General features: G+C 40.5%; 1 protein-coding gene across 3 annotated transcripts in view; it reads right to left on the reverse strand.

The window, feature by feature from the left end:
- Window positions 1–3004: 3004 nt before the first annotated feature.
- The window catches only part of MYO1A (myosin IA), a 136263-nt gene continuing 115589 nt past the window's right edge, over window positions 3005–23678 (reverse strand). For all 3 annotated transcript variants that reach the window (XM_077297705.1, XM_077297703.1, XM_077297704.1), the window contains 5 exons: window positions 22709–22815; window positions 22406–22538; window positions 17497–17646; window positions 4120–4259; window positions 3005–3874 (listed from right to left, as the gene is read on the reverse strand). In XM_077297705.1, coding sequence (XP_077153820.1) covers window positions 3754–3874; window positions 4120–4259; window positions 17497–17646; window positions 22406–22538; window positions 22709–22815 — 651 coding nt within the window. In that variant the 3' untranslated portion in view covers window positions 3005–3753. The remainder of the gene's footprint in view (window positions 3875–4119; window positions 4260–17496; window positions 17647–22405; window positions 22539–22708; window positions 22816–23678) is intronic.

The raw sequence follows: 23678 nt of genomic DNA on the forward strand, positions 1-23678 counted from the left end.
TTGCTATTTAAAAATTAAAAATATAATTTTTTTTAACAAAAGTTTAATAAAAATAAATAATTCACCGGAGACTTTTTTTTTTTTTTACAATTCTGCACCCAAATCCACATAAAAATCACCACAATCTGCCACCTATAGTTTTCAATTGCAGATCCATATTACCATTTACACACACAAACAGTATTTTTCTATGTCACTTTTGATGTGCATTTGAAGCTGTGTGAACATACCCTAAGATTGACATCCTACTCCACTATTCTCAGAAAATTCTGAATTTCATCCATGAAGGAGCAGGAACAGTAGTTACATCTATCGGCTGTAAGCTGCATATAAATGAACAGCTGGAGTTCTGAAAAAACTGAATAGAATGACCAGTCAGCTCCAAAAATGTCAACTGAGGGACTGGCTCAGTCGTTCAATAGGGGGTTGCCCCTTTATAGAGTATGACTATGTATTTGTCACTGTCAGTGGGCTTCGATCTCTTGTTTTGAACGAGTAGCTGCACCCTTACATTTCCTAACTAGTTGCACTACATGTAGCTGTATAATTATAGCTTGTCACAAGACTGAATCTTTAAGAGGTTATGTCAACTGAAAAATATCCATGGCATAGACCACATGATTACTTTTAATATATCAATCCAAAAACACCATTCTCCAGTGTAATTTGCACCCTTTTCAGCCTCTTTACTCCGATGCAGATCTGGCCTCTTCACTGCGATGCAGATCTGGCCTCTTCACTTCTTGTGGGTGGACACATCTAATAGTCAGAAAGCAATAGAATTTCACAGCATCTGCTCCCTTTCAAAGTCATGTCTTCCTCCCCTGATCTAGAGAAAATAGTCCCCCATATACAGCCTCAGTGATCCCACTAATAAATATAATCATCTATATATTCCCCTTTCCTCTCTCATCCCTTTTTGTTCCATCTACCCCACATGCTAATGTTCTCCTCTGATCTCCACATAGTGTTGGCCTCCTCACTGCCAGATCACTATGCAGCATGATGAGGGAAGCTACTGAGCATGTGCGTCCACCACTGAGTGTTAACCTACACTCCATGAGCAGGAAAAACAGGGCGGCTCTAATATAGATGCAATGTAATATATATATATATATATGAGCAAGCCAAAATCCTTCTGGGAAAGCACCTTATGGACAGATGAGACCAAGATAAAGCTTTTTGGTGAAACATTATTGTACTGTGTACTAAAAATGGAATGAGGCCTATGAAGCACAGAGCACAGTACCTACAGTCAAATATGGTGGAGGTTTAAAGGTGTTTTGGGGTTGCATTGCAGCCTCTGGCACTGGGTGCCTTGACTGTGGGCAAGGCATCATGAAATCTGAAGATTACCAAAGTATTTTGAGTCACAAACCCAATGTCAGAAAGCTGGGTTTGCGTCCTAAGTCATGGGTCTTCCAGCAGGACAATAGTCCCAAACATACTTCAAGAAGCACCCGGAAATTAATGAAAACAAAGCACTGGAGAGTTCTGAAGTGGCCAGTAATGGGTCTGGATCTAAATCCCATTGAACACCTGTGGATAGATCTTAAAATTGTCAGATGAAGGCAGCCTTCAAATATGAGATCCTGTTTGCAGCTGAAGAGTGGTCCAAAATTCCAGTTGAGAGGTGTAAGAAGCTTATTGATGGTTATAGGAAGCGATTGATTGTAGTTATTTATTCCAAAGGGTGTGCAACCAAATATTAAGTTGAGTGTGCCAACAATTTTTTTCTGGCCCATATCCAATTTGCCTTTTTCTTCTCTGTGTGTATTGTAACAACACACAAAAAAAACAAAGGAAATAAACATGTGTATAGCCAAACATTTCATTGCAGTAATTTTCTGGGATAAATATTTCATTTTCTCGAACAACTTCAAGGGTGGCAACACTTTCAGCCATTACTTTAAATAGTTTAGTGTGTGAAATCCTGCTGGCAGATTCCCTTTAAAATGAAATGACTCCCATCTGTCGATGGCTATTTTGGTGCTGTTTCCTCTCTTCAATAACAGCATAGGGTACTGGTTGGCTGAATGAGGTGTCTTTGATACATTTCATAGAGGAGATTACAAATTTACATACCTTTTCCAATTGAGCACTGCCTGTAAAAAAGTCTCCATCACCTGAATTTCCTTATGGGTGACAGATTCCGCTATTTGTCATAGCTCACATTAAATCATATGTTGGGAAGCTAACAATGCAGTGTGTGAACTAAACCTTACTGTGATTGTAATTATCACCACCATTAGAATTGTGCTGGTAAAGAAGGAAACCCAATGCTCGGTGGAGCCTCACAGCCTCTTTAATCAGCTGATTGTAGAGTTGTGGCAAAGTTGGAGCCATCTGATCTGATATTGATGGCCTGTACTTGGGATATTCGACTCCCAGAAAACCTGTTTTAACTGTGAACAGATTTTGAGCGCTGCAGTGCTCAGTTCCCAATCACCGACGTGCAGATGAAGTAGAGGAGATTTTAGCATTTGTAGTCTTGGAAAACCCATTTAACTTGAACTTCACTTGATAAACCTTCTTTGTACACTCAGGTTATTTTAGAAATCTTTTACAGGCATAGTCCCCAATTCATCATTTGATTTTTTTAAATTGACTTTTCTTTTTTGTCTTGTATCTATTGCCAATTTTTTGCACCAAATTCTCAAAAAGTCGCACAGTTCTTCAATTCGTTTTCTACTGCGTAAAATTAAAATTAGATTTTTTTTACTCCAGCAGGGATCTGGCATACAAATTAATAATTATTATATTTTGTGACATTTTTGAAAAGATGCAAATTATGAATTAGGAAAAAAAATATCTGAATAAGGAAAACCGCTTCCACATCGTTGAACAATGAAACCGCAGACGAAACCAATGAAAGTTAACTTTCAAAAAGGCCCAAGTTAAATATTGCATAAGACACAAACATAAAAGTTATTGTTAGAAACATCACAGACAAAATGTAAAACTTCTATAGCAAAAAAATAGGCAAAGTAAGTGCACCCATGAGCCACATTCAACATTTATTTACTGTATTTCATGTAAGTCTCAATGGGACTTTTGACAAAACAGTTCGATTAATTGTCAAATTGTACATTCAGTGTGTCTCCATCCAAGAGTTCAGAAATATTTTGCTCCCTTGAATGTTCTTGTCTATATGATTGTCTTCTCAACAACAAATTTATACGCAGACCAGAACATTTTATACAAAGTTTTCGAGATGATTCATAAAAACAATTAATAAATGTGTTCCAAATTCTTCGCTACTATCCTCAGGAAGACCGACATAATTATCTGTGGCCATTACAGTGTATTGGGCTATATATATATACTTAGGGCCTCTTATAAACGCATTTAATCAGAGAAAATTACGTGACAGAGTGATGCAATCAGTGCTAACCATCATCTGATTCATGAGCTTATGTACATTAATGATATATAATAAATTCAATGTATATACTTATATGATATAGTTTTAATTAAACGGAAGGTGCGTTGTGATGACACTATGGGGTAGAGGTCAACTGTTGATGTCATAATAAGTTAAAGGAGGGCTTTCTGTAATCCGAAATACATGACATCAAGGTGTATAGGAGAAAGTGACCTTGTTACCCCACAGTAATTGGTCTCTTATTGATTCCTCCTAATTTATTTCTCGGGATGATGTTAACAAGCCAATAATGGAAACATATTGAGGTCTAGACTTCTGCCTCTTATGAAGATAACAAACGGACCAGCAAGTTCCTGTAGAACGTGTCACTATACGAAGACTTCTACCCTTTGACTTCCTTTCTTCTTGAACAAGGGGCCTTTTCCATTTTGTCCAGATGATTCAATTAATTTAACAACCACTGGATCTTTCTTGAACTTCACAGAAAACCTAAAATTGGAGGAGATGATGAACTTATAGTTACGCAGAAAGACACAAGACATGAACTACAGTGAAATCTCTCTTCATGACAATGAAAAAGAGGCACATATACAGTATATAGGATGTAAGGAAATCTATCATAGAATAATCTGGCCTAGATCGGAGGTGGACTTCACAAAAGAGTGGTGTCACTGTACCATCACATAGAGAATAAGACATAATAATATAAGGTATTATACATCATAGATACATACTCATCAGTAACCTGAAGGTTTAACTTCTTTTGTGTGGTTTCCAGTATGGCTCTGTCAAGTTTTGCCAGGATCTCAATGACATTGTCACTATTTAGAAGAATATCTGCTACTGTTCCTCCTTTTGCTCCTGGTGTGGCGGTCTACAACACAAAGAATTACATTACTGCTATAGCAAGAACAGGAAGTAACGCGCATCAGTACCATGGATACATCAGGACTGTACAGTGGCATGTTAACCTTTGGCCCCCCCTGGTCAAAATTACTGTTATTGTGAACCGTTAAGCAAGTTGAAGATGAAATTATCTCTAAAAGGCCTAAAGTCAAAGATGACACATTTCCTTTGTATTTTAGGCAAAAAAATATATTTTCATCTTTTACGTTGTGAAGAGCAGAACAAAAATGATTACCTCAATGAACCAAAAAGAAAAAGAAGAAGAATTTGTGATACATATTGACATGTCCATTCAAGGACATTTTAACTATAGTATGAAAATCCTGTTTTTCTTATCTGTGAAACAGCCACATAGGTGAAACTGTACTGTATTGTTTTGTTTGCTGTGAAACTGCCATCTGTATTGTTTTGGCTGTGAAACTGCCGCCCACGAAACTGTTTCTTTCTTTCTTTCTGTTTTGTCTTTTTGTTTAAACATGTAAAACTTGTATAACCACTGAAACTACCTGTCCAGCTATATAAAGAGGGAATAGCACATGGAAGGCAGGCGTGCTTCCAGAGGCTTCCCAGTGATACTCTATACGAGATGTGTCTTGTGTATTATTCCTGGTGACTCCCCACTTCCAAAGCCTGCTCCGACTGAGTGATGATCCTGACATTTCCTGGCGCCTGAACAGGGACCCGAGGTCAGTGTACTCCTTCAAGAACACCGGCAGAATACGAACAAAAAGAGAATCTGGGATAATGGACGGCAGATACACAAAAACCTGGCCAGGTAAGAGACACTGTTAGATCTCTTATATCTGCCCTGCACTATCCGTAAGATTTTCTGTGTCGTGTTCTTTAGCGGGTAGTTCTAGTAGAGGAGGATACCTATAGCTCGGGTTCTTGAACTATTTAGGAATTGATCACCTCACGGAGTACAGCATTGAATGAGAGTGAATGTGAATGGAAGGTGTGTGGAAGTTGGGAATAGCCCTATAAGCCGCCCAGGGTGTTGAAACAGAAGAAGTGACTGACCCACTGGGCAACGTGGTTGCGTCCTTTCGGGGAGACCTCTGAGCCTATGTTCAATCTCTGACCCTGTCTTTGACGAAAACCTGGTGACGGATAAGTGTATGATAGTATGAGCCCAGGACAGATAAATTAGCCTGGGACAAGTTTGATCTTCTGTATGATAGTATGAGCCCAGGACAGATAAATTAGCCTGGGACAAGATACGTCTGTCTGGTTGCATTTATGTTGTTTGCTATAGGTGTAGGATTAGCACGGTACGCAGAAGCCGTTAAACATCCTAGCTCCTTAGGAAGAAGGTAACGAGGTATTCTCATACCCAAACGCCACCTAGGGCAAGAAAGCTCAGGATAAGAAAATGGGGAATAAGCAAACAAAGTCGGAACCAGAAGAATTAGATATCTATACTATCATAAAGAAAGAGAAGTTAGCAAATGTTTTGTGTATGTTGTTGAAAATGAAAGGAATTGCAGAGCAAAAGGAATTGCATTGGTATTCAGAGAAAGCTCAATTAAGGGATGAGGTAGACAATATGAATTACCAAAATTGTGAGTTAAGAAGATAAGCTCGAGGAGTATAAGGAAAGATGTAAACTTAGGGAACAGCGAATTGCTTTGCTAGAAGAAAAGGAAGCAAAGTATAATGATGTTATGACAATACTTAGAAATCAGTTGCATGATGCTAATGTAAAACTGAAACTAAAAGAACATGATAATATGTCTTTGAAATCACAGAAAAGTACTAAAGTGAATAGTCATTGCTGTAATCAAATGTGCAAATCTAATGACCAGGAAGAAAGAGACTGGAAAAGGGGGGAGGAGCAGCCTGTCTGCACTGCTGATAGCCCTGAAGGCAACCCAAATCAGAATTCCTCTCTCTTTACTCCTGAGTCAGGTAGATTAAGACAATTGAGGGAGAATTCGCTTATAAACAGCAGCAATCAAGTACATTGCACAACACTCACCATACAAGAGAAAACAAACCTATGCCAGATATTAGGGAAATTTGACACAAGCGCATCAGCCATTAGTCTCTCCAATAGGTTAGAAGCTGTAGTGACACAATACAATCTAGGTAATAGGGCTGCATGTGCATTACTTCGGGTATGGCTCCCATCCCAACTCTGTAAAAAGTTGCAGCCTCCTGTAGGATATCACAAAGGATTGTCTGCAGATCTTGAATACAATTGGGGAAATGCTAGTGACAGAATAAAGGAATTAAAGAGAGTCATAGGAGGACGAGATACAAGAGGTACTAATGCCTTAGAAAATGCAAAACTAAACAGGAAAAACAGGTTTTTTACAGAAGGAGATGGTGCCTTACAAACGATAGAATCAGGTACGCAATTTGTAGATCACTTAATGGTTTTCATGAGGGAGAGACAGAGGCAAAGAGGAACAACGGGAGTGGTGGCTCAGAAATCTGGACAATCAGTAGACGAATATTATCTCAGTGTAGAAAATAATTTCAGAGATGAAGGCATGGATCTAACCGCTCCAGGAATGATGAGGTTAGTTACAAAAACCTTTATAGATGGATTGTCTCCAAAAGTGAAGGAAAAGCTTAAGGCCGCAACCCCTGATTGGAGAACCTTGGAAGACCCACACCTGGCTAGACAGAAAGCTGTAGGGATAGAAATGGACTTAAGAGAAAATTCTAAGCCAGTAAGAATTGCACAGGCTAATATTGGCTCTGCTAATCAAAAGTTTACTTGTCATTACTGTAAGAAGCCAGGACATTTCCAAAGGGAATGTAGGAAGAGAAAAGCAGATATAGATTCAGGAACCTTTATACCCAAAAATAGGATAGTGAGGTCTTGATGTAAACTCAGATTATAGAGTTTCTATCTGGTCTCTGGTCTTTCATTGTTTGTTTTGTTTTAGCTCCTTTTATTCTTCTTCTATTTGCTAAGTTTGCTCCTTTGTCATTGAAATGAATTGTTAGACCAGTGTGACTCAAGGCCCCGTCTCACATAGCGAGATCGCTAGCGAGATCGCTGCTGAGTCACAAGTTTTGTGACGCAACAGCGACCTCCATAGCGATCTCGCTATGTGTGACACGTACCAGCGATCAGGCCCCTGCTGCGAGATCGCTGGTCGTGTCGGAATGGCCTGGACCTTTTTTTGGTCGTTGAGGCCCCGCTGACATTGCTGAATCGGTGTGTGTGACACCGATCCAGCGATGTCTTCACTGGTAACCAGGATAAACATCGGGTTACTAAGTGCAGGGCCGCGCTTAGTAACCCGATGTTTACCCTGGTTACCAGCGTAAATGTAAAAAAAAACAAACAGTACATACTCGCCTTCTGATGTCCGTCAGGTCCCTTGCCGTCTGCTTCCTGCTCTCACTGACTCCCGGCCGTACAGTGAGAAGTGAGAGCACAGCAGTGACGTCACCGCTGCGCTCTGCTCTCAGTGTACGGCGGCTCAGTCAGTCAGAGCAGGAAGCAGACGGCAAGGGACCTGGACACCGAAAGGCGAGTATGTACTGTTTGTTTTTTTTGGTAACCAGGGTAAACATCGGGTTACTAAGCGCGGCCCTGCGCTTAGTAACCCGATGTTTACCCTGGTTACCCGGGTGCTGCAGGGGGACTTCGGCATCGTTGAAGACAGTTTCAACGATGCCGAAGTCGTTCCCCTGATCGTTGGTCGCTGGGGAGAGCGGTCTGTGTGACAGCTCCCCAGCGACCACACAGCGACTTACCAACGATCACGGCCAGGTCGTATCGCTGGTCGTGATCGTTGGTAAATCGCTTAGTGAGACGGGGCCTTCAGCCTTTAGACAGGAGGCAGAAGGGCCTTATCTGATGTGCAATGTGATTGCAATGATAATAGGATTTGTTACTTGTTGTTTTTTTTTTTTTTTTTTTTTTGCTGTTTTCTATCAGACCCCCTGTGAAGTAAATTAGATTATTTACTGGTACTTGTGTTTTTAGCTCCAGGTTTCCATATAATTCATAATGATAAGAGTAACACAGATCACAGGATAATAGAGTCACATCCATGGATGCTCTGATTTGTTGCTTGAACTAAGATAGGTAGGGAGGTGTGTGTTCACCTAAGCTTTGAAGTTTAGCTGTAAAACTGACTTTGTTTGTTTGTTTTCCTGTGCATCTTAGATTAGATAAAGGATGTTGTTGAGTAAGCATGGACAGATAACGGATGTACACGATGGAGTGTCATGTTATACAGTGTGCTGACCTTGAAGTTTGGACGGACAACATGGTTTCGTTCACCTGATGCAGGATACAACTAGAGTCAGTGTACCTTAGCTAAAAGTTTAGTTTTCCTAGGGTGTTAAGTAGCTGCGAGGGTTGTATGTTTCTCTTTTGAATTGTGGAAAACTGGTAGGGGTGTCTGTATAGAAAACAGAAGCAATTGACTAGGAAAAGAAAATTGCATTCATTTTATGGGGTTCAGGAGAGTTGAGGCATTAGCTAATTACTGGGCAGCTGAAGAAAGGTCAACAGGGGGAAGTCACCCTGAAGTAAAAGTATAAATAATGAGTGAGTTTGAGGGGGACAGGGAAGCATCAAACCTTTTCAATTAATGGCAGCTGAGATATCCTCACATGCTACAGGGGTGCTCACACAAAAACATGGAAACAAACAGAGACCTGTGGCATACATATCAGCTCATCTAGACCCTGTAGCTAGAGCCGCACCTTCTTGTGTAAGAGTAGTAGCCGCAATTTCACTGTTATTAGATAAAGCTTCTGAGATTGTCCTTGATCACCCACTTCTAGTTCAGACCACTCATGATGTACATGGCATTCTTAACCAGGTCCAACCTAAACATATTTCAATGGCCAGACACCTCCGTCTCCAATGTTCCTTATTACTGCCGCCCAACATTTCCTTTGCCAGGGTTCAGACTCTTAATCTCGCGTCTTTGCTCCCTTTAGAGTCTGAGGGGGGTGCCATACATGAGGAAACTGCACTCTCCAACTCCTTTGACCCATCAGAGTCAATGCATGATTGTGTACAATTAATGGAACAAGAGACTCAGGGCTTATGTAATGTACGTGACAAGCCACTCTGTAATGCTACATTTGAACTTTTCATAGATGGCAGTAGATATGCAGATATGAATGGACAATTTCATACAGGTTATGCGGTAGTAACTCAGCATGAAGTGCTGAAAGCAGAACCTCTCCCTGCTAATCAGTCTGCACAAGAAGCAGAACTTACGGCATTGGTTGAAGCTCTAAAAATAGCCAAAGATCAGACAGCAAACATATACACTGATTCTAGATATGCACATGGCATTATTTTCGATTTTGGCGTAATATGGAGAGCCAGAGGTTATATGACTGCTTCAGGCCAACCTGTTAAACATGCCTCCCTCATTAGACAGATTCTGGAGGCAGCACAAGAAACTAAAGAAATAGCGGTAATAAAGGTAGCTGCACATGTGAGACTCGACACTGAGGAAGCCAGGGGTAACAATAAAGCTGATAAGGCAGCAAAACAGGCAGCACGTAAACCCTTACATCATGCCCACACACTAGATAGCTCTGAAGATGATGAGGAGAGATTGAAGGAAGCTCAGAAACAGGTAGATGACGAAGAACGAGGGCAGTGGCAGAAAAAAGGGGCAGAAGATCAGCAAGGATTATGGAAAAAAGGAACTTTGTTGTGTTTACCCAGAGCCTGGTACCCCGCAGTGGCAAGTGACCTCCACCTACCTACGCATGTGTCGGCAAACGGTATGACGCTCAAGGTAAAAGAAAGGTGGTTGGCTCCAGGCTTTGGCAATTTCGCTCGGAACATGTGTGCTGCATGCACTATATGCCTGGCACACAATCCAGGTCAGACCATTAAAACCCCAACCAAGCATCATGTAAGACCACTGTATCCCTTTCAAAGACTCCAGATCGACTACATCCAGCTTCCTAGGTACAATGGATACGAATATGTGCTTGTGTGTGTGGACATGTTCTCAGGGTGGCCAGAGGCTTATCCAGTTCGTAAAGCCTCAGCAAAAACTACTGCCATTAAAATAGCACATGAACTGATACCCCGTTACGGCATGCCTGAGGTGATCGAGTCAGATAGGGGTACCCATTTTACTGGAGAAATATTCCAGAATGTTATGAAAATGTTGGGAGTAGAAAACCAGTTTCACACTCCGTATCACCCACAGAGTTCAGGTAAAGTGGAAAGATTAAATGGAACGATAAAATTAAAAATCCAGAAGGCCATGGCAGAAACAGGAAAGCCTTGGACCGAGTGTCTACCACTTGCCCTGTATTCCATCCGAAACGCCCCAAGGGGGAAGGCTAAGCTGTCACCACATGAGATTCTTTTTGGTAGAGCAGCAAATTTGGGTTGTTATTTTCCACAACAACTGATGTTGAATACTGAGACTTTAACTGCTTATGTTCAAGAATTACAAAAACGTTTAACTAAAGTGCGTTCGCAAGTTTTTGCTTCCCTTCCAGATCCAGAAAATCTCGAAGGAGGCCACAAGTTGGAGCCTGGTGATCAAGTCTACGTGAAAAGACACACCAGAAAGACTCTGGAACCGAGATTTGATGGACCTTTCCAAGTCCTGTTAACAACTCCAACAGCAGTCAAGCTTGAAGGAAAGGCATCATGGATACATGCCAGCCATTGCAAAAAAGCAGTATAAGACTCATGATTGTCAAAGACAATGACCAAAATAAGGATAGCTGGTGGTCAGATACCTTTTCTTTTCTTAACCCGGCCAATTGGTTCAGAGGGTTCGGTGGGTGGGTTACCGGGATTATGCAAAGCCTAATACATGCAGTTATAGTTATTATAATTATATATGTATTATTCAAGGTTGTACTCAAGGGTATCTCGGTATGCACAAATAAATTTTGTGTAATGGATGCGAGAATATAAAGTTTTTCGTCTATATGACGAGGTTTTGAATGGAATATGTCAAAGGGGGGATTGTGAAGAGCAGAACAAAAATGATTACCTCAATGAACCAAAAAGAAAAAGAAGAAGAATTTGTGATACATATTGACATGTCCATTCAAGGACATTTTAACTATAGTATGAAAATCCTGTTTTTCTTATCTGTGAAACAGCCACATAGGTGAAACTGTACTGTATTGTTTTGTTTGCTGTGAAACTGCCATCTGTATTGTTTTGGCTGTGAAACTGCCGCCCACGAAACTGTTTTTTCCTTCTTTCTTTGTTCAAACTTGTAAAACTTGTATAACCACTGAAACTAACTTAACCATTGAAACTACCTGTACAAACTATATAAAGAGAGGATAGCAGCTTGAAGGGAGGCGTGCTTCAGAAGGCTTCCCAGTGATACACTATACGAGACGTGTCTTGTGTATTATTTCTGGTGACTCCCCACTTCCAAAGGCTACTCCGACTGAGTGAGATCTTGACAACGTTTTAAAAATTACAAAAGGGAAAATGGGCAGATGCAAGCGTTTGGGCACTCTGCATGGTTTGTACCTAATAGCACCCCCTTTTGAAAGTATCACAGCTTGTAAATGCTTTTTATAGCCAGACAAGAGGCTTTCAATTCTTGTTTGAGGGATTTTCCTCCATTCTTTCTTGAGAAATTCTTCCAGTTCTGTGAGATTCCTGGGTCATCTTGCATCCTCTGCTATTATGAGGTCTAGTCACAGATTTTTGATGATGTTCAGATCAGGGGACTGTGAGGACCATTGTATAACCTTCAGCTTGGGCCTTTTAAGATAGTCTATTGTTGATTTTGACATGTATTTAGGATAATTATCCATTTGTAGATGCCATCTTTTCAATTTCAGCTTTTTTATATATCGTGTTATGTTTGCATCAAGAATTTGTTGCAATTTTATTGAATCCATTCTTCCCGCTACCTGTGAAATGTTCCTCGTGCCGTTGGCTGCAACACAACCCCAAAGCATGATTGATCCACCCCCATGCTTAATTATTGGCAAGATGTCCATTTCCTGAAACTCTGTGCCCTTTTTCTCCCCAAATACCGTTGATCATTGTGGCCAAAGAGTTCTATTTTAACCTCATCAGTTCACAGGACTTGTTTCCAAAATGCATCAGGCTTGTCTAGATGTTCTTTTGCATACTTCTGAAGCTGAATTTTATAGTGAGGACACAGGAGAGGTTTTCTTCCGATAACTCCTCCATGAAGGCAATATTTGTACAGGTGTCTCTGAACAGTAGAACAATGTACCACAACTCAAGAGTCTGCTAAATGTTTCTGAAGGTCTTTTGCAGTCAAACAGGGCTTCCAATTTGCCTCTCTAGCAATCCTATGAGCAGCTCTCACTGAAATTTTGCTTCCAGACCTCATCTTGGCCTCCACTGTTCCTGTTAACTGCAATTTCTCAATGACATTTCGAACTGAAGAAAGGGCAGCTTGAAAACGCTTTGTTATCTTCTTATAACCTTCTCCTGCTTTGTGGGTCTCCATGATTTTCATTTGCAGAGTTATAGGCAGCTGCTTAGAAGAACCCATGGCTGCTGCTTTTTTGGCACATGGTTATAGGAGACTGGATTTTTCTAAAACTGGAAAATTTGCATCACCTGGCCTTTCCTAACAGGTTAATTAAGGTCTGAAACCTTGGTCAAAGTTATCTGAGCACACAAATCTGCAGGGGTGCCCAAACTTTTGCATCGGCCCATTTTCTTTTTTGTAATTTTTAAAATGTAAAAAATGACAATTTTTTTTGCCTAAAATACAAAGGAAACGTGTCATCTTTAACTTCAGGCCTTTTAGAGATCATTTCATCTTCAACTAGCTTAACTGTTCACAATAAGAGTAATTTTGACCAGGGGTGGCCAAATGCTTACATACCGCTGTATTGTCAGCAATGTGCAATGGGGGAAGGTATCTTGTGGGTTTTATCAATATGAAATAAAATCATCCAAAAACATCTCTTGATACAATTTGGGGTCACCAGACTCTGCCTACAAACTGTACAGTAATTGTACTTCTCCTTTGTCCCGTATATATATCAGCCAACAGCTGTTCCATTCCATACCATGCCTGCGTGGCTTGAAATAGGAAAATAAGCTTATCTCTCTTGGAAACAACGGATAGGGCATATTAAAATGGACCATGCCTGATCCTTCTCCCCCAACACCTGAAATTGGTATATCTACTTATTTTTTTCACCCACATAACTCTCCACAGTTCTGCACCACCATACATCTCCCTTATCTCTGTCTATCACCCTACCCGTGCTCTCCATTCTGCAACTGATCTAAGACTTACATCCTCTGTAATATGAACCTCACATTTCCATCTCCAAGACTTCTCACATGCTACACCAGGTTTCTTGAATACACTACCCAGGACAACCTGATTAATACTTAACTCACATATTTTGAAGCATCCTTTAAAAATATATTGCTAACTACTCATTAGACAGTCAGCGTTGTCAGCATTGCTTAAAAAAAATGGGATTACTAATTTTCATCTAAAATGTATTGGCACCTGTGGAGTTTTTAAAGGGTTTGTCCACTTTATATTTGAACACATATGTTGAGGACATGGTTTTGTATCACTTATGTATAAGTATTACAGGTTCTCCCCGGCACTTGTTAATACAGGCCTCTTTACAGTCTGCACAGCTGTCCTGTCGATGAAGTGACTGCTGATGGAGGATCGAGAGACCAGATCAGTCCATCAGCCTCTTCCAACTGAAAAGCTTTTTGCAAGGTAAAGTTGTTCTTCCAATGTACAAGTCTGGTCACATGCTCTTCTATCAGAAGCCATTTTGAGAACAGGAGAGCTGTGTAGGTGATGAAGGGATTAAAATATTTCGTAAATTAAAGGGGTTTCCCACTATTTGGATAACCCATTTTGAATCCCTATGTAAAATTAATTACATTAATAAGTAGAAATATAAAACCGGTCATATACTGTAAATATATGATAACAATCTAATGTCAAATAATAACACATATACACACCTTTGCTACCAAAGCCATTCCAGCTATGTCAGCACTGGCTCTCCCGATTCTCGCGTGGCATATGATCACTGCTGGCAATCAGCAATGACTTCACTCTTCCTTCTTTAGCACAAATCAAGACATACGGAGGAAGAGAGATAAGTAACTGCTCTCACTTCCTCCAGGAAGTCAAGTATGTCTGTAGGAGAGATGAGTGAAACCAGCACTGATTGGCCACAGGGATTTCGTGACATAATATCACAGGAAACCCAATGCCAACACAGCTGGAATGGCGCCTGCAGCAAAGGTGAGTATAAGTGTTATTATTTGACATTAGATTGTTAGCATACAGTTGTGCTCAAAAGTTTACATACCCTTTCTATACACTTGGCCTGGGACAACTCATAAAGTCCCATGGATTCCAGTACCACCTTTATGCTGATGACACTCAGATCTACCTTTCTGGCCCAGACGTCATCTCTCTGCTGTCCAGAATCCCGGAGTGTCTATCAGCCATATCCTCCTTCTTCTCCTCTCGCTTCCTCAAACTCAATGCGGACAAATCTGAACTCCTCATCTTTCCTCCATCTCAAACATCTTCCTCACCTGACCTATCTATCGCAATTAACGACATCACACTTTCCCCCGTACCGGAAGTCCGCTGCCTCGGAGTAACCCTTGACTCTGCCCTGTCCTTCAAACCGCACATCCAAGCTCTTTCCACCTCCTGTCGCCTCCAGCTCAAAAATATCTCCAGAATCCATTCTTTCCTCAACCGTCAATCTACTAAAATGCTTGTGCATGCCCTCATCATCTCCAGCCTTGACTACTGCAACATCCTTTTCTGTGGCCTCCCTGCTAACACCCTTTCACCTCTCCAGTCCATCCTTAAGTCTGCTGCCCAACTAAGTCATCTCTCTCCTCGCTACTCCTCCGCTTCCCCCCTCTGCAAATCTCTTCACTGACTCTCATTCCCTCAGCGTATCCAGTTCAAATTACTAATACAAACCTACAAAGCCATCCATAACCTGTCTCCTCCATATATCGCTGAACTAATCTCCCGATATCTTCCCTCATGTAATCTCCGGTCCTCTCAAGACCTCCTTCTCTCCTCCACACTTATTCGCTCCTCACCCAACTGCCTCCAAGACTTCTCCCGAATATCCCCCATCCTCTGGAATTCTTTGCCCCAACATGACCGACTATGAACCACATTCGGATGCTTCAGATGGAACCTGAAAACCCACCTCTTCAGGAAAGCCTACAGCCTGCACTGGCCCTGCTGCCTCCTCACCACTACTGAAGCTACCGCCTTACCAACAGCGGAGCTCCTGCAACCCTCAACCTATTGTCTCCTTCCCCACCATCCTGTAGAATGTAAGCCCGCAAGGGCAGGGTCCTCGCCCCTCTGTATCAGTCTGTAATTGTTAGTTTGCTTACTGTAAGTGATATCTGTAATTTGTATGTAACCCCTTCTCATGTACAGCACCATGGTGCTATATAAATAAATAAATAAAAATAATACCCTGACAGAATTTTTCCTATCTTGGCCTTTTTTCAGAGAATATGAATGATAACACCAAAACTTTTTCTCCACTCATGGTTACTGTGTTTTCTCTTTTTAAATCATGACAACCCATAACATCCAAATGACCCTGACCAAAAGTTCACATACCCCATTTCTTAATACCATGTATTGCCCCCTCTAACATCAATGACAGCTTGAAGTCTTTGTGGTAGTTGTGGATGAGGTTCTTTATTTTCTAAGATGGTAAAGCTGCCCACTCTTCTTGGAAAAAGCCTCCAGTTCCTGTAAATTCCTGGGCTGTCTAGCATGCACTGCGAGCTTGAGATCTCCCCAGAGTGGCTCAATGATATTGACGTCAGGAGACTGAGATGGCCACTCCAGAACCTTCACTTTGTTCTGCTGTAGCCAATGACAGGTCGACTTGGCCTTATGTTTTGGATAGTTGTCATGTTGGAACGTCCAAGTATTTCCCATGCGCAGCTTCCGGGCTGATGATTGCAAATTTACCTCCAGTATTTGCTGATAACGTGCTGCATTCATCTTTCCTTCATGTTTGACTAAGTTTCTTCTGCCTTTGTAGCTCACACATCCCCAAAACATCAGCGATCCACCTCCAAGCTCTGCAGTAAGAATGGTGTTCCTGCATTTGTGCAGTAATGTCTTTCTTCTGGCAACTCGACTATGCAGCCCATTTTTCGTCAAGTGCCTCCTTATTGTGCATCTTGAAACAGCCACAACGCTAGTTTTCAGAGAGTCCAGTATTTCGGCTGATGTTATTTGTGGGTTTTTCTTTGCATCCCGAACAATTTTCCTGGCAGTTGTGGACAAAATTTCTGGTGGTCTACCTGACCGTGGTTTTGCTTTTACAGAGCCCCTAATTTTCTTTATGTTAATCACAGTTTGAATGGCACTATCAATTCCTTGGATATCTTTTTGTATCCCTTTCCCTGTGTTATACAGTTCAGCTACCTTTTCCCGTAGATCCATTGACAATTCTTTTGCTTTCCCCATGACTCACAATCCAGAATTGTCAGTGGCTGGATGAAAGATGCAAGAGTCTGTATGGATCCCAGAAACTCACACATCTTTTATGCACACACACACTGATTACAAGCAAACAGGTCACAGGTGAGGATGTTACCTTTAGTAGCCATTCAAACCCATTTGTGTCAACTTCTGTGCATGTTATTAGGCCAAAATCACCAGGGTATGTGAACTTTTGATCAGGGTCATTTGGATGTTTTCGGTTGTCATTATGATTTAAAAAGAGAAAACACAGCAGTTTGACAATAAATGGCTTCACCCAACCACTAACCATGAGTGGAGAAAAAGTTTTGGTGTTATCATTCATATTCCCTGAAAAAAGGCCAAGAAAGCAAAAATTCTGCTGGGTTATTTAAACTTTTGAGGACAACTCTATATTTATATGATCAGTGTTATATTTCTACTTATTAATGTTGACTAGTCTTTGTGTAGTCCAGCTCTGTTATTAGTCACACAGGCTTTTTTTCCCGGCATTATTATCCCATGTTTGAAGAGGTAAAGCACTACTTGCACTTGTCAATACTATGTATTCTTGTACAGTAGATGGGTTCGATGTGCCGAATTTCCTCATCTTTATCGTTTGTACATGTTTTTATGTTATCACTCTAGAAACATTATTATTTGCAACGTTTAAAGTCAATTATATAATATTATTTATAAAGGTTAAAATGCAAATACACTCGACAAATTTGATTTTAAAGATTAGAAGTCATCACCAGAAATCAGTACCTGGGTCAGCTGAATTAAGAACAGGCCATCACTGAACTTGCTTACAGCAACACTGGCAATCTCATCAGTTTTCACTATTGTCTTCACTTGACCTTTAGAATCGGCAAGAGCGACCTGTGTTTTTGTTAGTAAAAATATCATGGCTGTTCCCTGAAAAACAAAACATACATAAATTTCAAACAATTTTCATTTTTCTTTGCATCTTAAGGGTTATCCAGTTTAGGAAACCCATTATATACAGCTAGTCATTTTAAACTCTTCACCCCCAAACCTGTTTTCACCTTCATGACCAGACCAAATTTTAGTGTTACTTTATGTGGTAATAACTCTGGAATGCTTCAACAGATCACGGGATTCTGAGAATGTTTTTCCAAGACATATTGTACTTCATGACTGCTAAAATTTGTTCAATATGACTTCCGTTTATTTCTCAAAATACCAGAAATTTGGCAAAAAATTTTGAAATTTCACAATTTTCAAATTTGAATTTTTATGCCCTTAACCCCTTTCTGACATTTGGCGCAATAGTACACCGATGCCGGACTCCCCCTGTTTGGTGAGGGCTCTGGCTCTGAGCCTGCACCTTTCCGGGAACATGACAGCTGATCTATACAGCTGACATGTGCCCACAACAGCTGCAGGTGAAACCATTATCCACCCGCAGCTGTTAACTAGTTAAATGCCGCTGTCAATCCCTGACAGCGGCATTTAACTCGCGCTTACTGGAAGCGCGTTGCTAATCCCACCCATCAGTGACCCCGTCACATGATCGCGAGTCACTGATAGGTCGTCATGACAACCAGAGATCTCCAGCAGACTTCTATGATTGTCATTGCCAGAATGCTATGAGAGCCATCACCCCCATTCAAAATAAAACAATAAAAAAAATCAAATATACACATATTTGGTATTGCCGCGTTTGGAATCACCCGATCAATATAAAAAAAATTAAAAAAGAATTAAACTGATTGCTAAACGGCATAACGAGAACAAAATTCAAAATATCAGAATTATGTTTTTTTGGTTGCCGCTACATTGCAATAAAATGCATTAATGGGCAATCAAAATATCTTATCTACACCACAATGGTATCAATAAAAATGTCAGCACAGTGTGCAAAAATGGAGCCCTCACCTAGCCCAAGATCACGAAAAATGGAGACGCTACAGGGCTCGGAAAATGGCGCCATTTATTTTTTACCAAGTTTTGTATTTTTTTCACCACTTAAATATAAAATAACCTAGACATGTTAGGTGTCTGTGAACGTGTAATAACCTGGAGAATCATAATGGCAGGTCAGTTTTAGCATTTGGTGAACATGTAAAAAAAAAACAGCAACTGCAGAATTGCACTTTTTATGCAATTTCACAGCACTTGGATTTTTTTCCCCGTTTTCCAGTACACGATATGTTAAAACCAATGATGTTGTTCAAAAGTACAACTTGTCCTTCAAAAAACAAGCCCTCCTATGGCCATTTTGAATGAAAAATAAAAAAGTTATGGCTCTGGGAAGAAACGGAGCAAAAAAACGAAAATGCAAAAACTGAAATGCCGCTGGTCGTTAAGGGGTTAAACCAGAGAGTTATGTCAAACTATATAGTTAATAAATAACATTTACCACATGTCTACTTTACATCTGCATCATTTTTTCAACTTTTTTTTGTTATTTTGTTAGGAACTTACAGGGATTAAATATTGGTAATCAATTTCTAATTTTTCCTGCAAAATTTACAAAACCATCTTTTAGGGACCACATCACATTTGAAGTGACTTTGGGGGCCTATATGACAGAAAATACCAAAAATCGATACCATTCTAAAGGCTGAACCCCTCAAACTGCTCAAAACCACATCCAAGAAGTTTATTAACCCTTCAGGTGCTTTACAGGAATTAATGCAATGTGAAAGGAAAAACATTTTACTTTCTTTCACAAAAATGTTACTTTAGCCCCAAATGTTTTATTTTCACAAGGGTAACAGGAGAAAATGGACCCCAAAACTTGTTGTGCAGTTTCTCCTGAATATCCCAATACCCCATACGTGAGCTAAACTACTGTTTGGGCCCACGGCAGAGCACGGAAGGAAAGGAGAACCGTTTGACACCATGTCGCGTGTGTAGAACCCCTGATGTGCCTAAACAGTGAAAACACCCGCAACTGACCCCATTTTGGAAACTAGACCCCTCAAGGAATTTATCTAGATGTGTGGTGAGTACCTTGAACCCCCAGGTGCTTCACAGAAGTTTATAATGAAGACCCGTGAGAATGAAAATCAACTTTTGCCACAAAAATGTTTTATTAGCCCCTAATTTTTTATTTTCATAAGAGTAACAAGTGAAAATGGACCACAAAACTTGTTCTGCAAATTCTGGATGATAACCCATATGTGGGGGAAAATTACTGTTTGGGCAAAAGATAATGCTTGAAAGGGAAGAAGCATCGTTTGACTCTATGAAAGTAAAAATGGCTGGAATTGCGAGCGGATGCCATGTCGCGTTTGCAAAGCTCCAAATGTTTGGTGAGTACCATTAACTCTTGGGGCTTCAAAGAACTTTATAACATAAAGCCATGAAAATAAAAAATCACATTTTTCATGCCAAAGTGAGGAGACTTTTAAGCCTTGCAATGCTCCTCTGGGAAATTAAATATGCAAATTTTCTCTTCAGAGAGGAAGAGGACTAGAACTCTAGTGAGTTCATAGAAGTAGCAATTAGTGATGAAAGAGTGTGCTCGTTACTCAAGATTTCCGAGCATGCTCGAGTATTTTGGGCGTGCTTGGAGATTATGTTTGAATCGCCGCAGCTGCATGATTTGCGGCTGTTAGCCTGAATACATGTGGAGATTGCCTGTTTGTTAGGGAATCCCCACATGTATTCAGGCTGTCTAGCAGCTGCAAATCATGCAGCTGCGGCGACGAAAACTAAATCTCCGAGCACACTGAAATACTCGGAGAACACCCGAGCGTGCTCGGAAATCTAGAGTAACGAGCACACTCGCTCATCACTAGTAGCAATGCTAAAAGTCAATATGGACCCTTGAAGGAGCTTTGCCACATGACTTAGGATAAAACTCAAACCATATTCTCAATTTGCAGACACTGTGTTTGGGTGTACTGCCCCTTGTCAGTGCAAAGTGTGAGATTTCATTTGGCTGGGTGTTTATCCTAAGTCATGTGGCAAGGCACGTTCAAGGGTCGATATTGACTTTTAGCATTGCTACTTCTATGAACTCACTAGAGTTCTAGTCCTCTTCCTCTCTGAAGAGAAAATTTCGGTCGATATTGACTTTTAGGATTGCTCCTTCCAATAGGTGGCACTAGAGTTCAGGTCCTCTTACTCTCTGAAGACATAATTTGCAGATTTAAATCTCCAAATGATGTAAATATGATTACAACCCTGACGGGTGCATTCACTATAATGAGGCAGCAGAGTTACTCTAGACTCAGATTGACCTCTGTTCAGCAGTGTCCTTCTTTTCAGAAATGCACAAAACTGTTGTGGACCGCACTTTTATGCACCGAATCTTACATTGGGAAAAATGAACCCAGCAATGTAGCTACACCTCTGATCTCATGCCACGGACCATGCTTTTCACTCCACTAGGATAGCTGCATCTACCAGTGTATGGCTGGTATGAATGATCGTGTATAATTATAGCAGGTACAGGTGCGGTCTCACTGACATAGCTGCCACACCGGTATTAAGGATAGCCAGAGCTGTTATGCAGGCGAGCTGCTTTTGCATTCACGGTTTGCTTCACTGTGATGGCGTGTATGTAAACTGTTACTTGATCAATTATATGAGGACTCAATCATGATTCTACATGAGACATATTATCGGGACATGTGTCCTTGAAGCGCGCTTAGCTGGAAAACCGTCTTTTTCTAAGATACTACTAATACTATTCGCGCACTAGTAGATGCGGCTATCCTAGTGGAGTGAATAGCGGGGTGTGTGGCATGAGATCAGAGGTGTAGATACATTGAATGACATATAACTTAAGCTGCTTCCTGATTTGACAGCAAGTACAGGGTGAGTCGGCCTTTGCAGTTGTTATAATAATGCTATGTGCACACATTTTGCTGTGGATCTGCAGCAGTTTTCCATGCGTTTACAGTACCATGTAAACCTATGGAAAACAAAATCCACAGTGCACATGATGCGGAAAAAAACGCGCGGAAATGCAGTGTTGTTTATTCTGCAGCATGTCAATTTTTTGTGCGGATTCCGCTGCGGTTTACACCTGCTCCATAATAGGAATCCGCAGGGGTAAAACCGCAGGAGGAATCCGCACAAAAACCGTAGAAAAACCGCGGTAAATCCGCAGTGCGGTTTACCTGCAGATTTACCAAAATCAGTGCGGAAAAATCCACACACCATTCCGCAGCGTGTGCACGTACCCTAACACGCGATCACTCATGTTAGCCCTGCACCATTAGATGTGGCTACCTCAGTGGAGTGAATAACGGATTGTCTGGCATTACATCAGTCGTGTGTCCACATTGCACTGCACATAATGACAGGAAGCATATAGCCTGCTATAAGGGCATTGGATCCTTCTTCGACTTGTTTGTGACTATGATAACAGCTGAGCCACTTTTTTTTAGATCTATATTGTGCAAATGTACTAGTCAACACACAGATCCAAGAAGATCTGTTAAAAATTGAACCTTATTATGACAAATTTATTGACTGATAACATATTATAAGGTTAATAGATATCCACAAAAGATATCTATAGGCACTTAGCTATAAATTATTTGGCTACTGGCAGATTTCTAAAGCTTCACATGATGCTCAATTATTCATCACTCTGTATGTGAATTTATAAGGTGTTAAATTAATACAAAATAAAATGAGATCTGACAACATACACAATGTTTTTCACAACTTGTAGAGTAAGATATCATACCTTCCCATCAGTTTTGCTTATTCTTTGCACGTTGGCCGCTACATCTATCCTTCCTTGTACCAGAGAAGATAGTTTTTGCATTTTAGGGTTTTTCTGTATACCTGCTGAATCACCTAGGAATGGCTTTGAAATACTAAAAAGAAGAAAATTAGTTACTAATATTATATTTGGAGCCAAAGAACATTTCAGAATATTACTGAGACCAGTATAATATTTTTCTCATTACTTTAATTAGTTATTTATTCCATTATCTGCCCAATACTACAGTAGTTACATTTACTCTTTGCTATTTCACTTACTGACCTGGCCGGATAAGACTTCTTTTTGCCTTTAAAGAGTTCGCTGGCATTTAGTTTATCTTGGAGGACAGCCTTGCGCTGAGGGGTTAGAGTCTGTCTGTATCTTTTACACTAGGGAAAAAGAAAAAAATAAAATATGCAGAAGGTGACATCAAAGTGCAAACATATTTAATAACAAAAAAATCATAATAATATGTTTTACACTTTACTAGTAAAATAAAGTCTGGGGAGGACTGAGAGGAATGTGGGCCTCCAGGCATTGAAGATTATGGTGTCCTTCAATCCAGTATAGGTATGACACTTGATGTAAAAAGTGGCCACAAGTAAGTCTTTTTACTGACCTGAGATGCAAGAGAATAGCGTCTCTTGACGGGTGAAAATGCTGTCAGCTTTACACTATATCTGACACTCTGCTGCATCAGTCATGATCGGTATTGGCACCAACCATGGCCATCTAACCCCTTAGATGCTGCTGTCAGTAGTGACTACAGTATTTAGATGGTTAACTGAGTGTGGGGGCTTCCTCTTTAACCCCATTGGCACGCTGAGATCATGATTGTGTGACCCTGATGTTTGCCATGGAAATACATGGCCAAAAAACAGCCTAAGAATCTACCGGCTATAGTGACCTGTTCAAAAGTTATCATCATTTAGGTGATAAAAAATACAATTTTTCATTGCTGTCATGCCACTTTGCATTCATTTCTGAAAAGCATCTGCAGGGTTATAGAAGCACTCCTCCTCCTATCAATTTTTCTATCCTCTTAATATATTGCAGTCATCATATTATATAGCACTGTGTACTTACAATTGCTCATTTCACCTTTCTACCCAGCTAATTCTTCTGTTTTCCATTAGGTCTATGATGTTACATGATTAAAAACTGACTAGCTAAATCCACCTAAGCTCTATGTAGAAACAAGAGATCAATTTTTCCTGTATGAGTCATCAGTCACTGCAAAAGTTTATTGCAG

This window comes from Ranitomeya variabilis, chromosome 3, assembly GCF_051348905.1.
Source record: "Ranitomeya variabilis isolate aRanVar5 chromosome 3, aRanVar5.hap1, whole genome shotgun sequence".
Classification (NCBI taxonomy): domain Eukaryota; kingdom Metazoa; phylum Chordata; class Amphibia; order Anura; family Dendrobatidae; genus Ranitomeya; species Ranitomeya variabilis.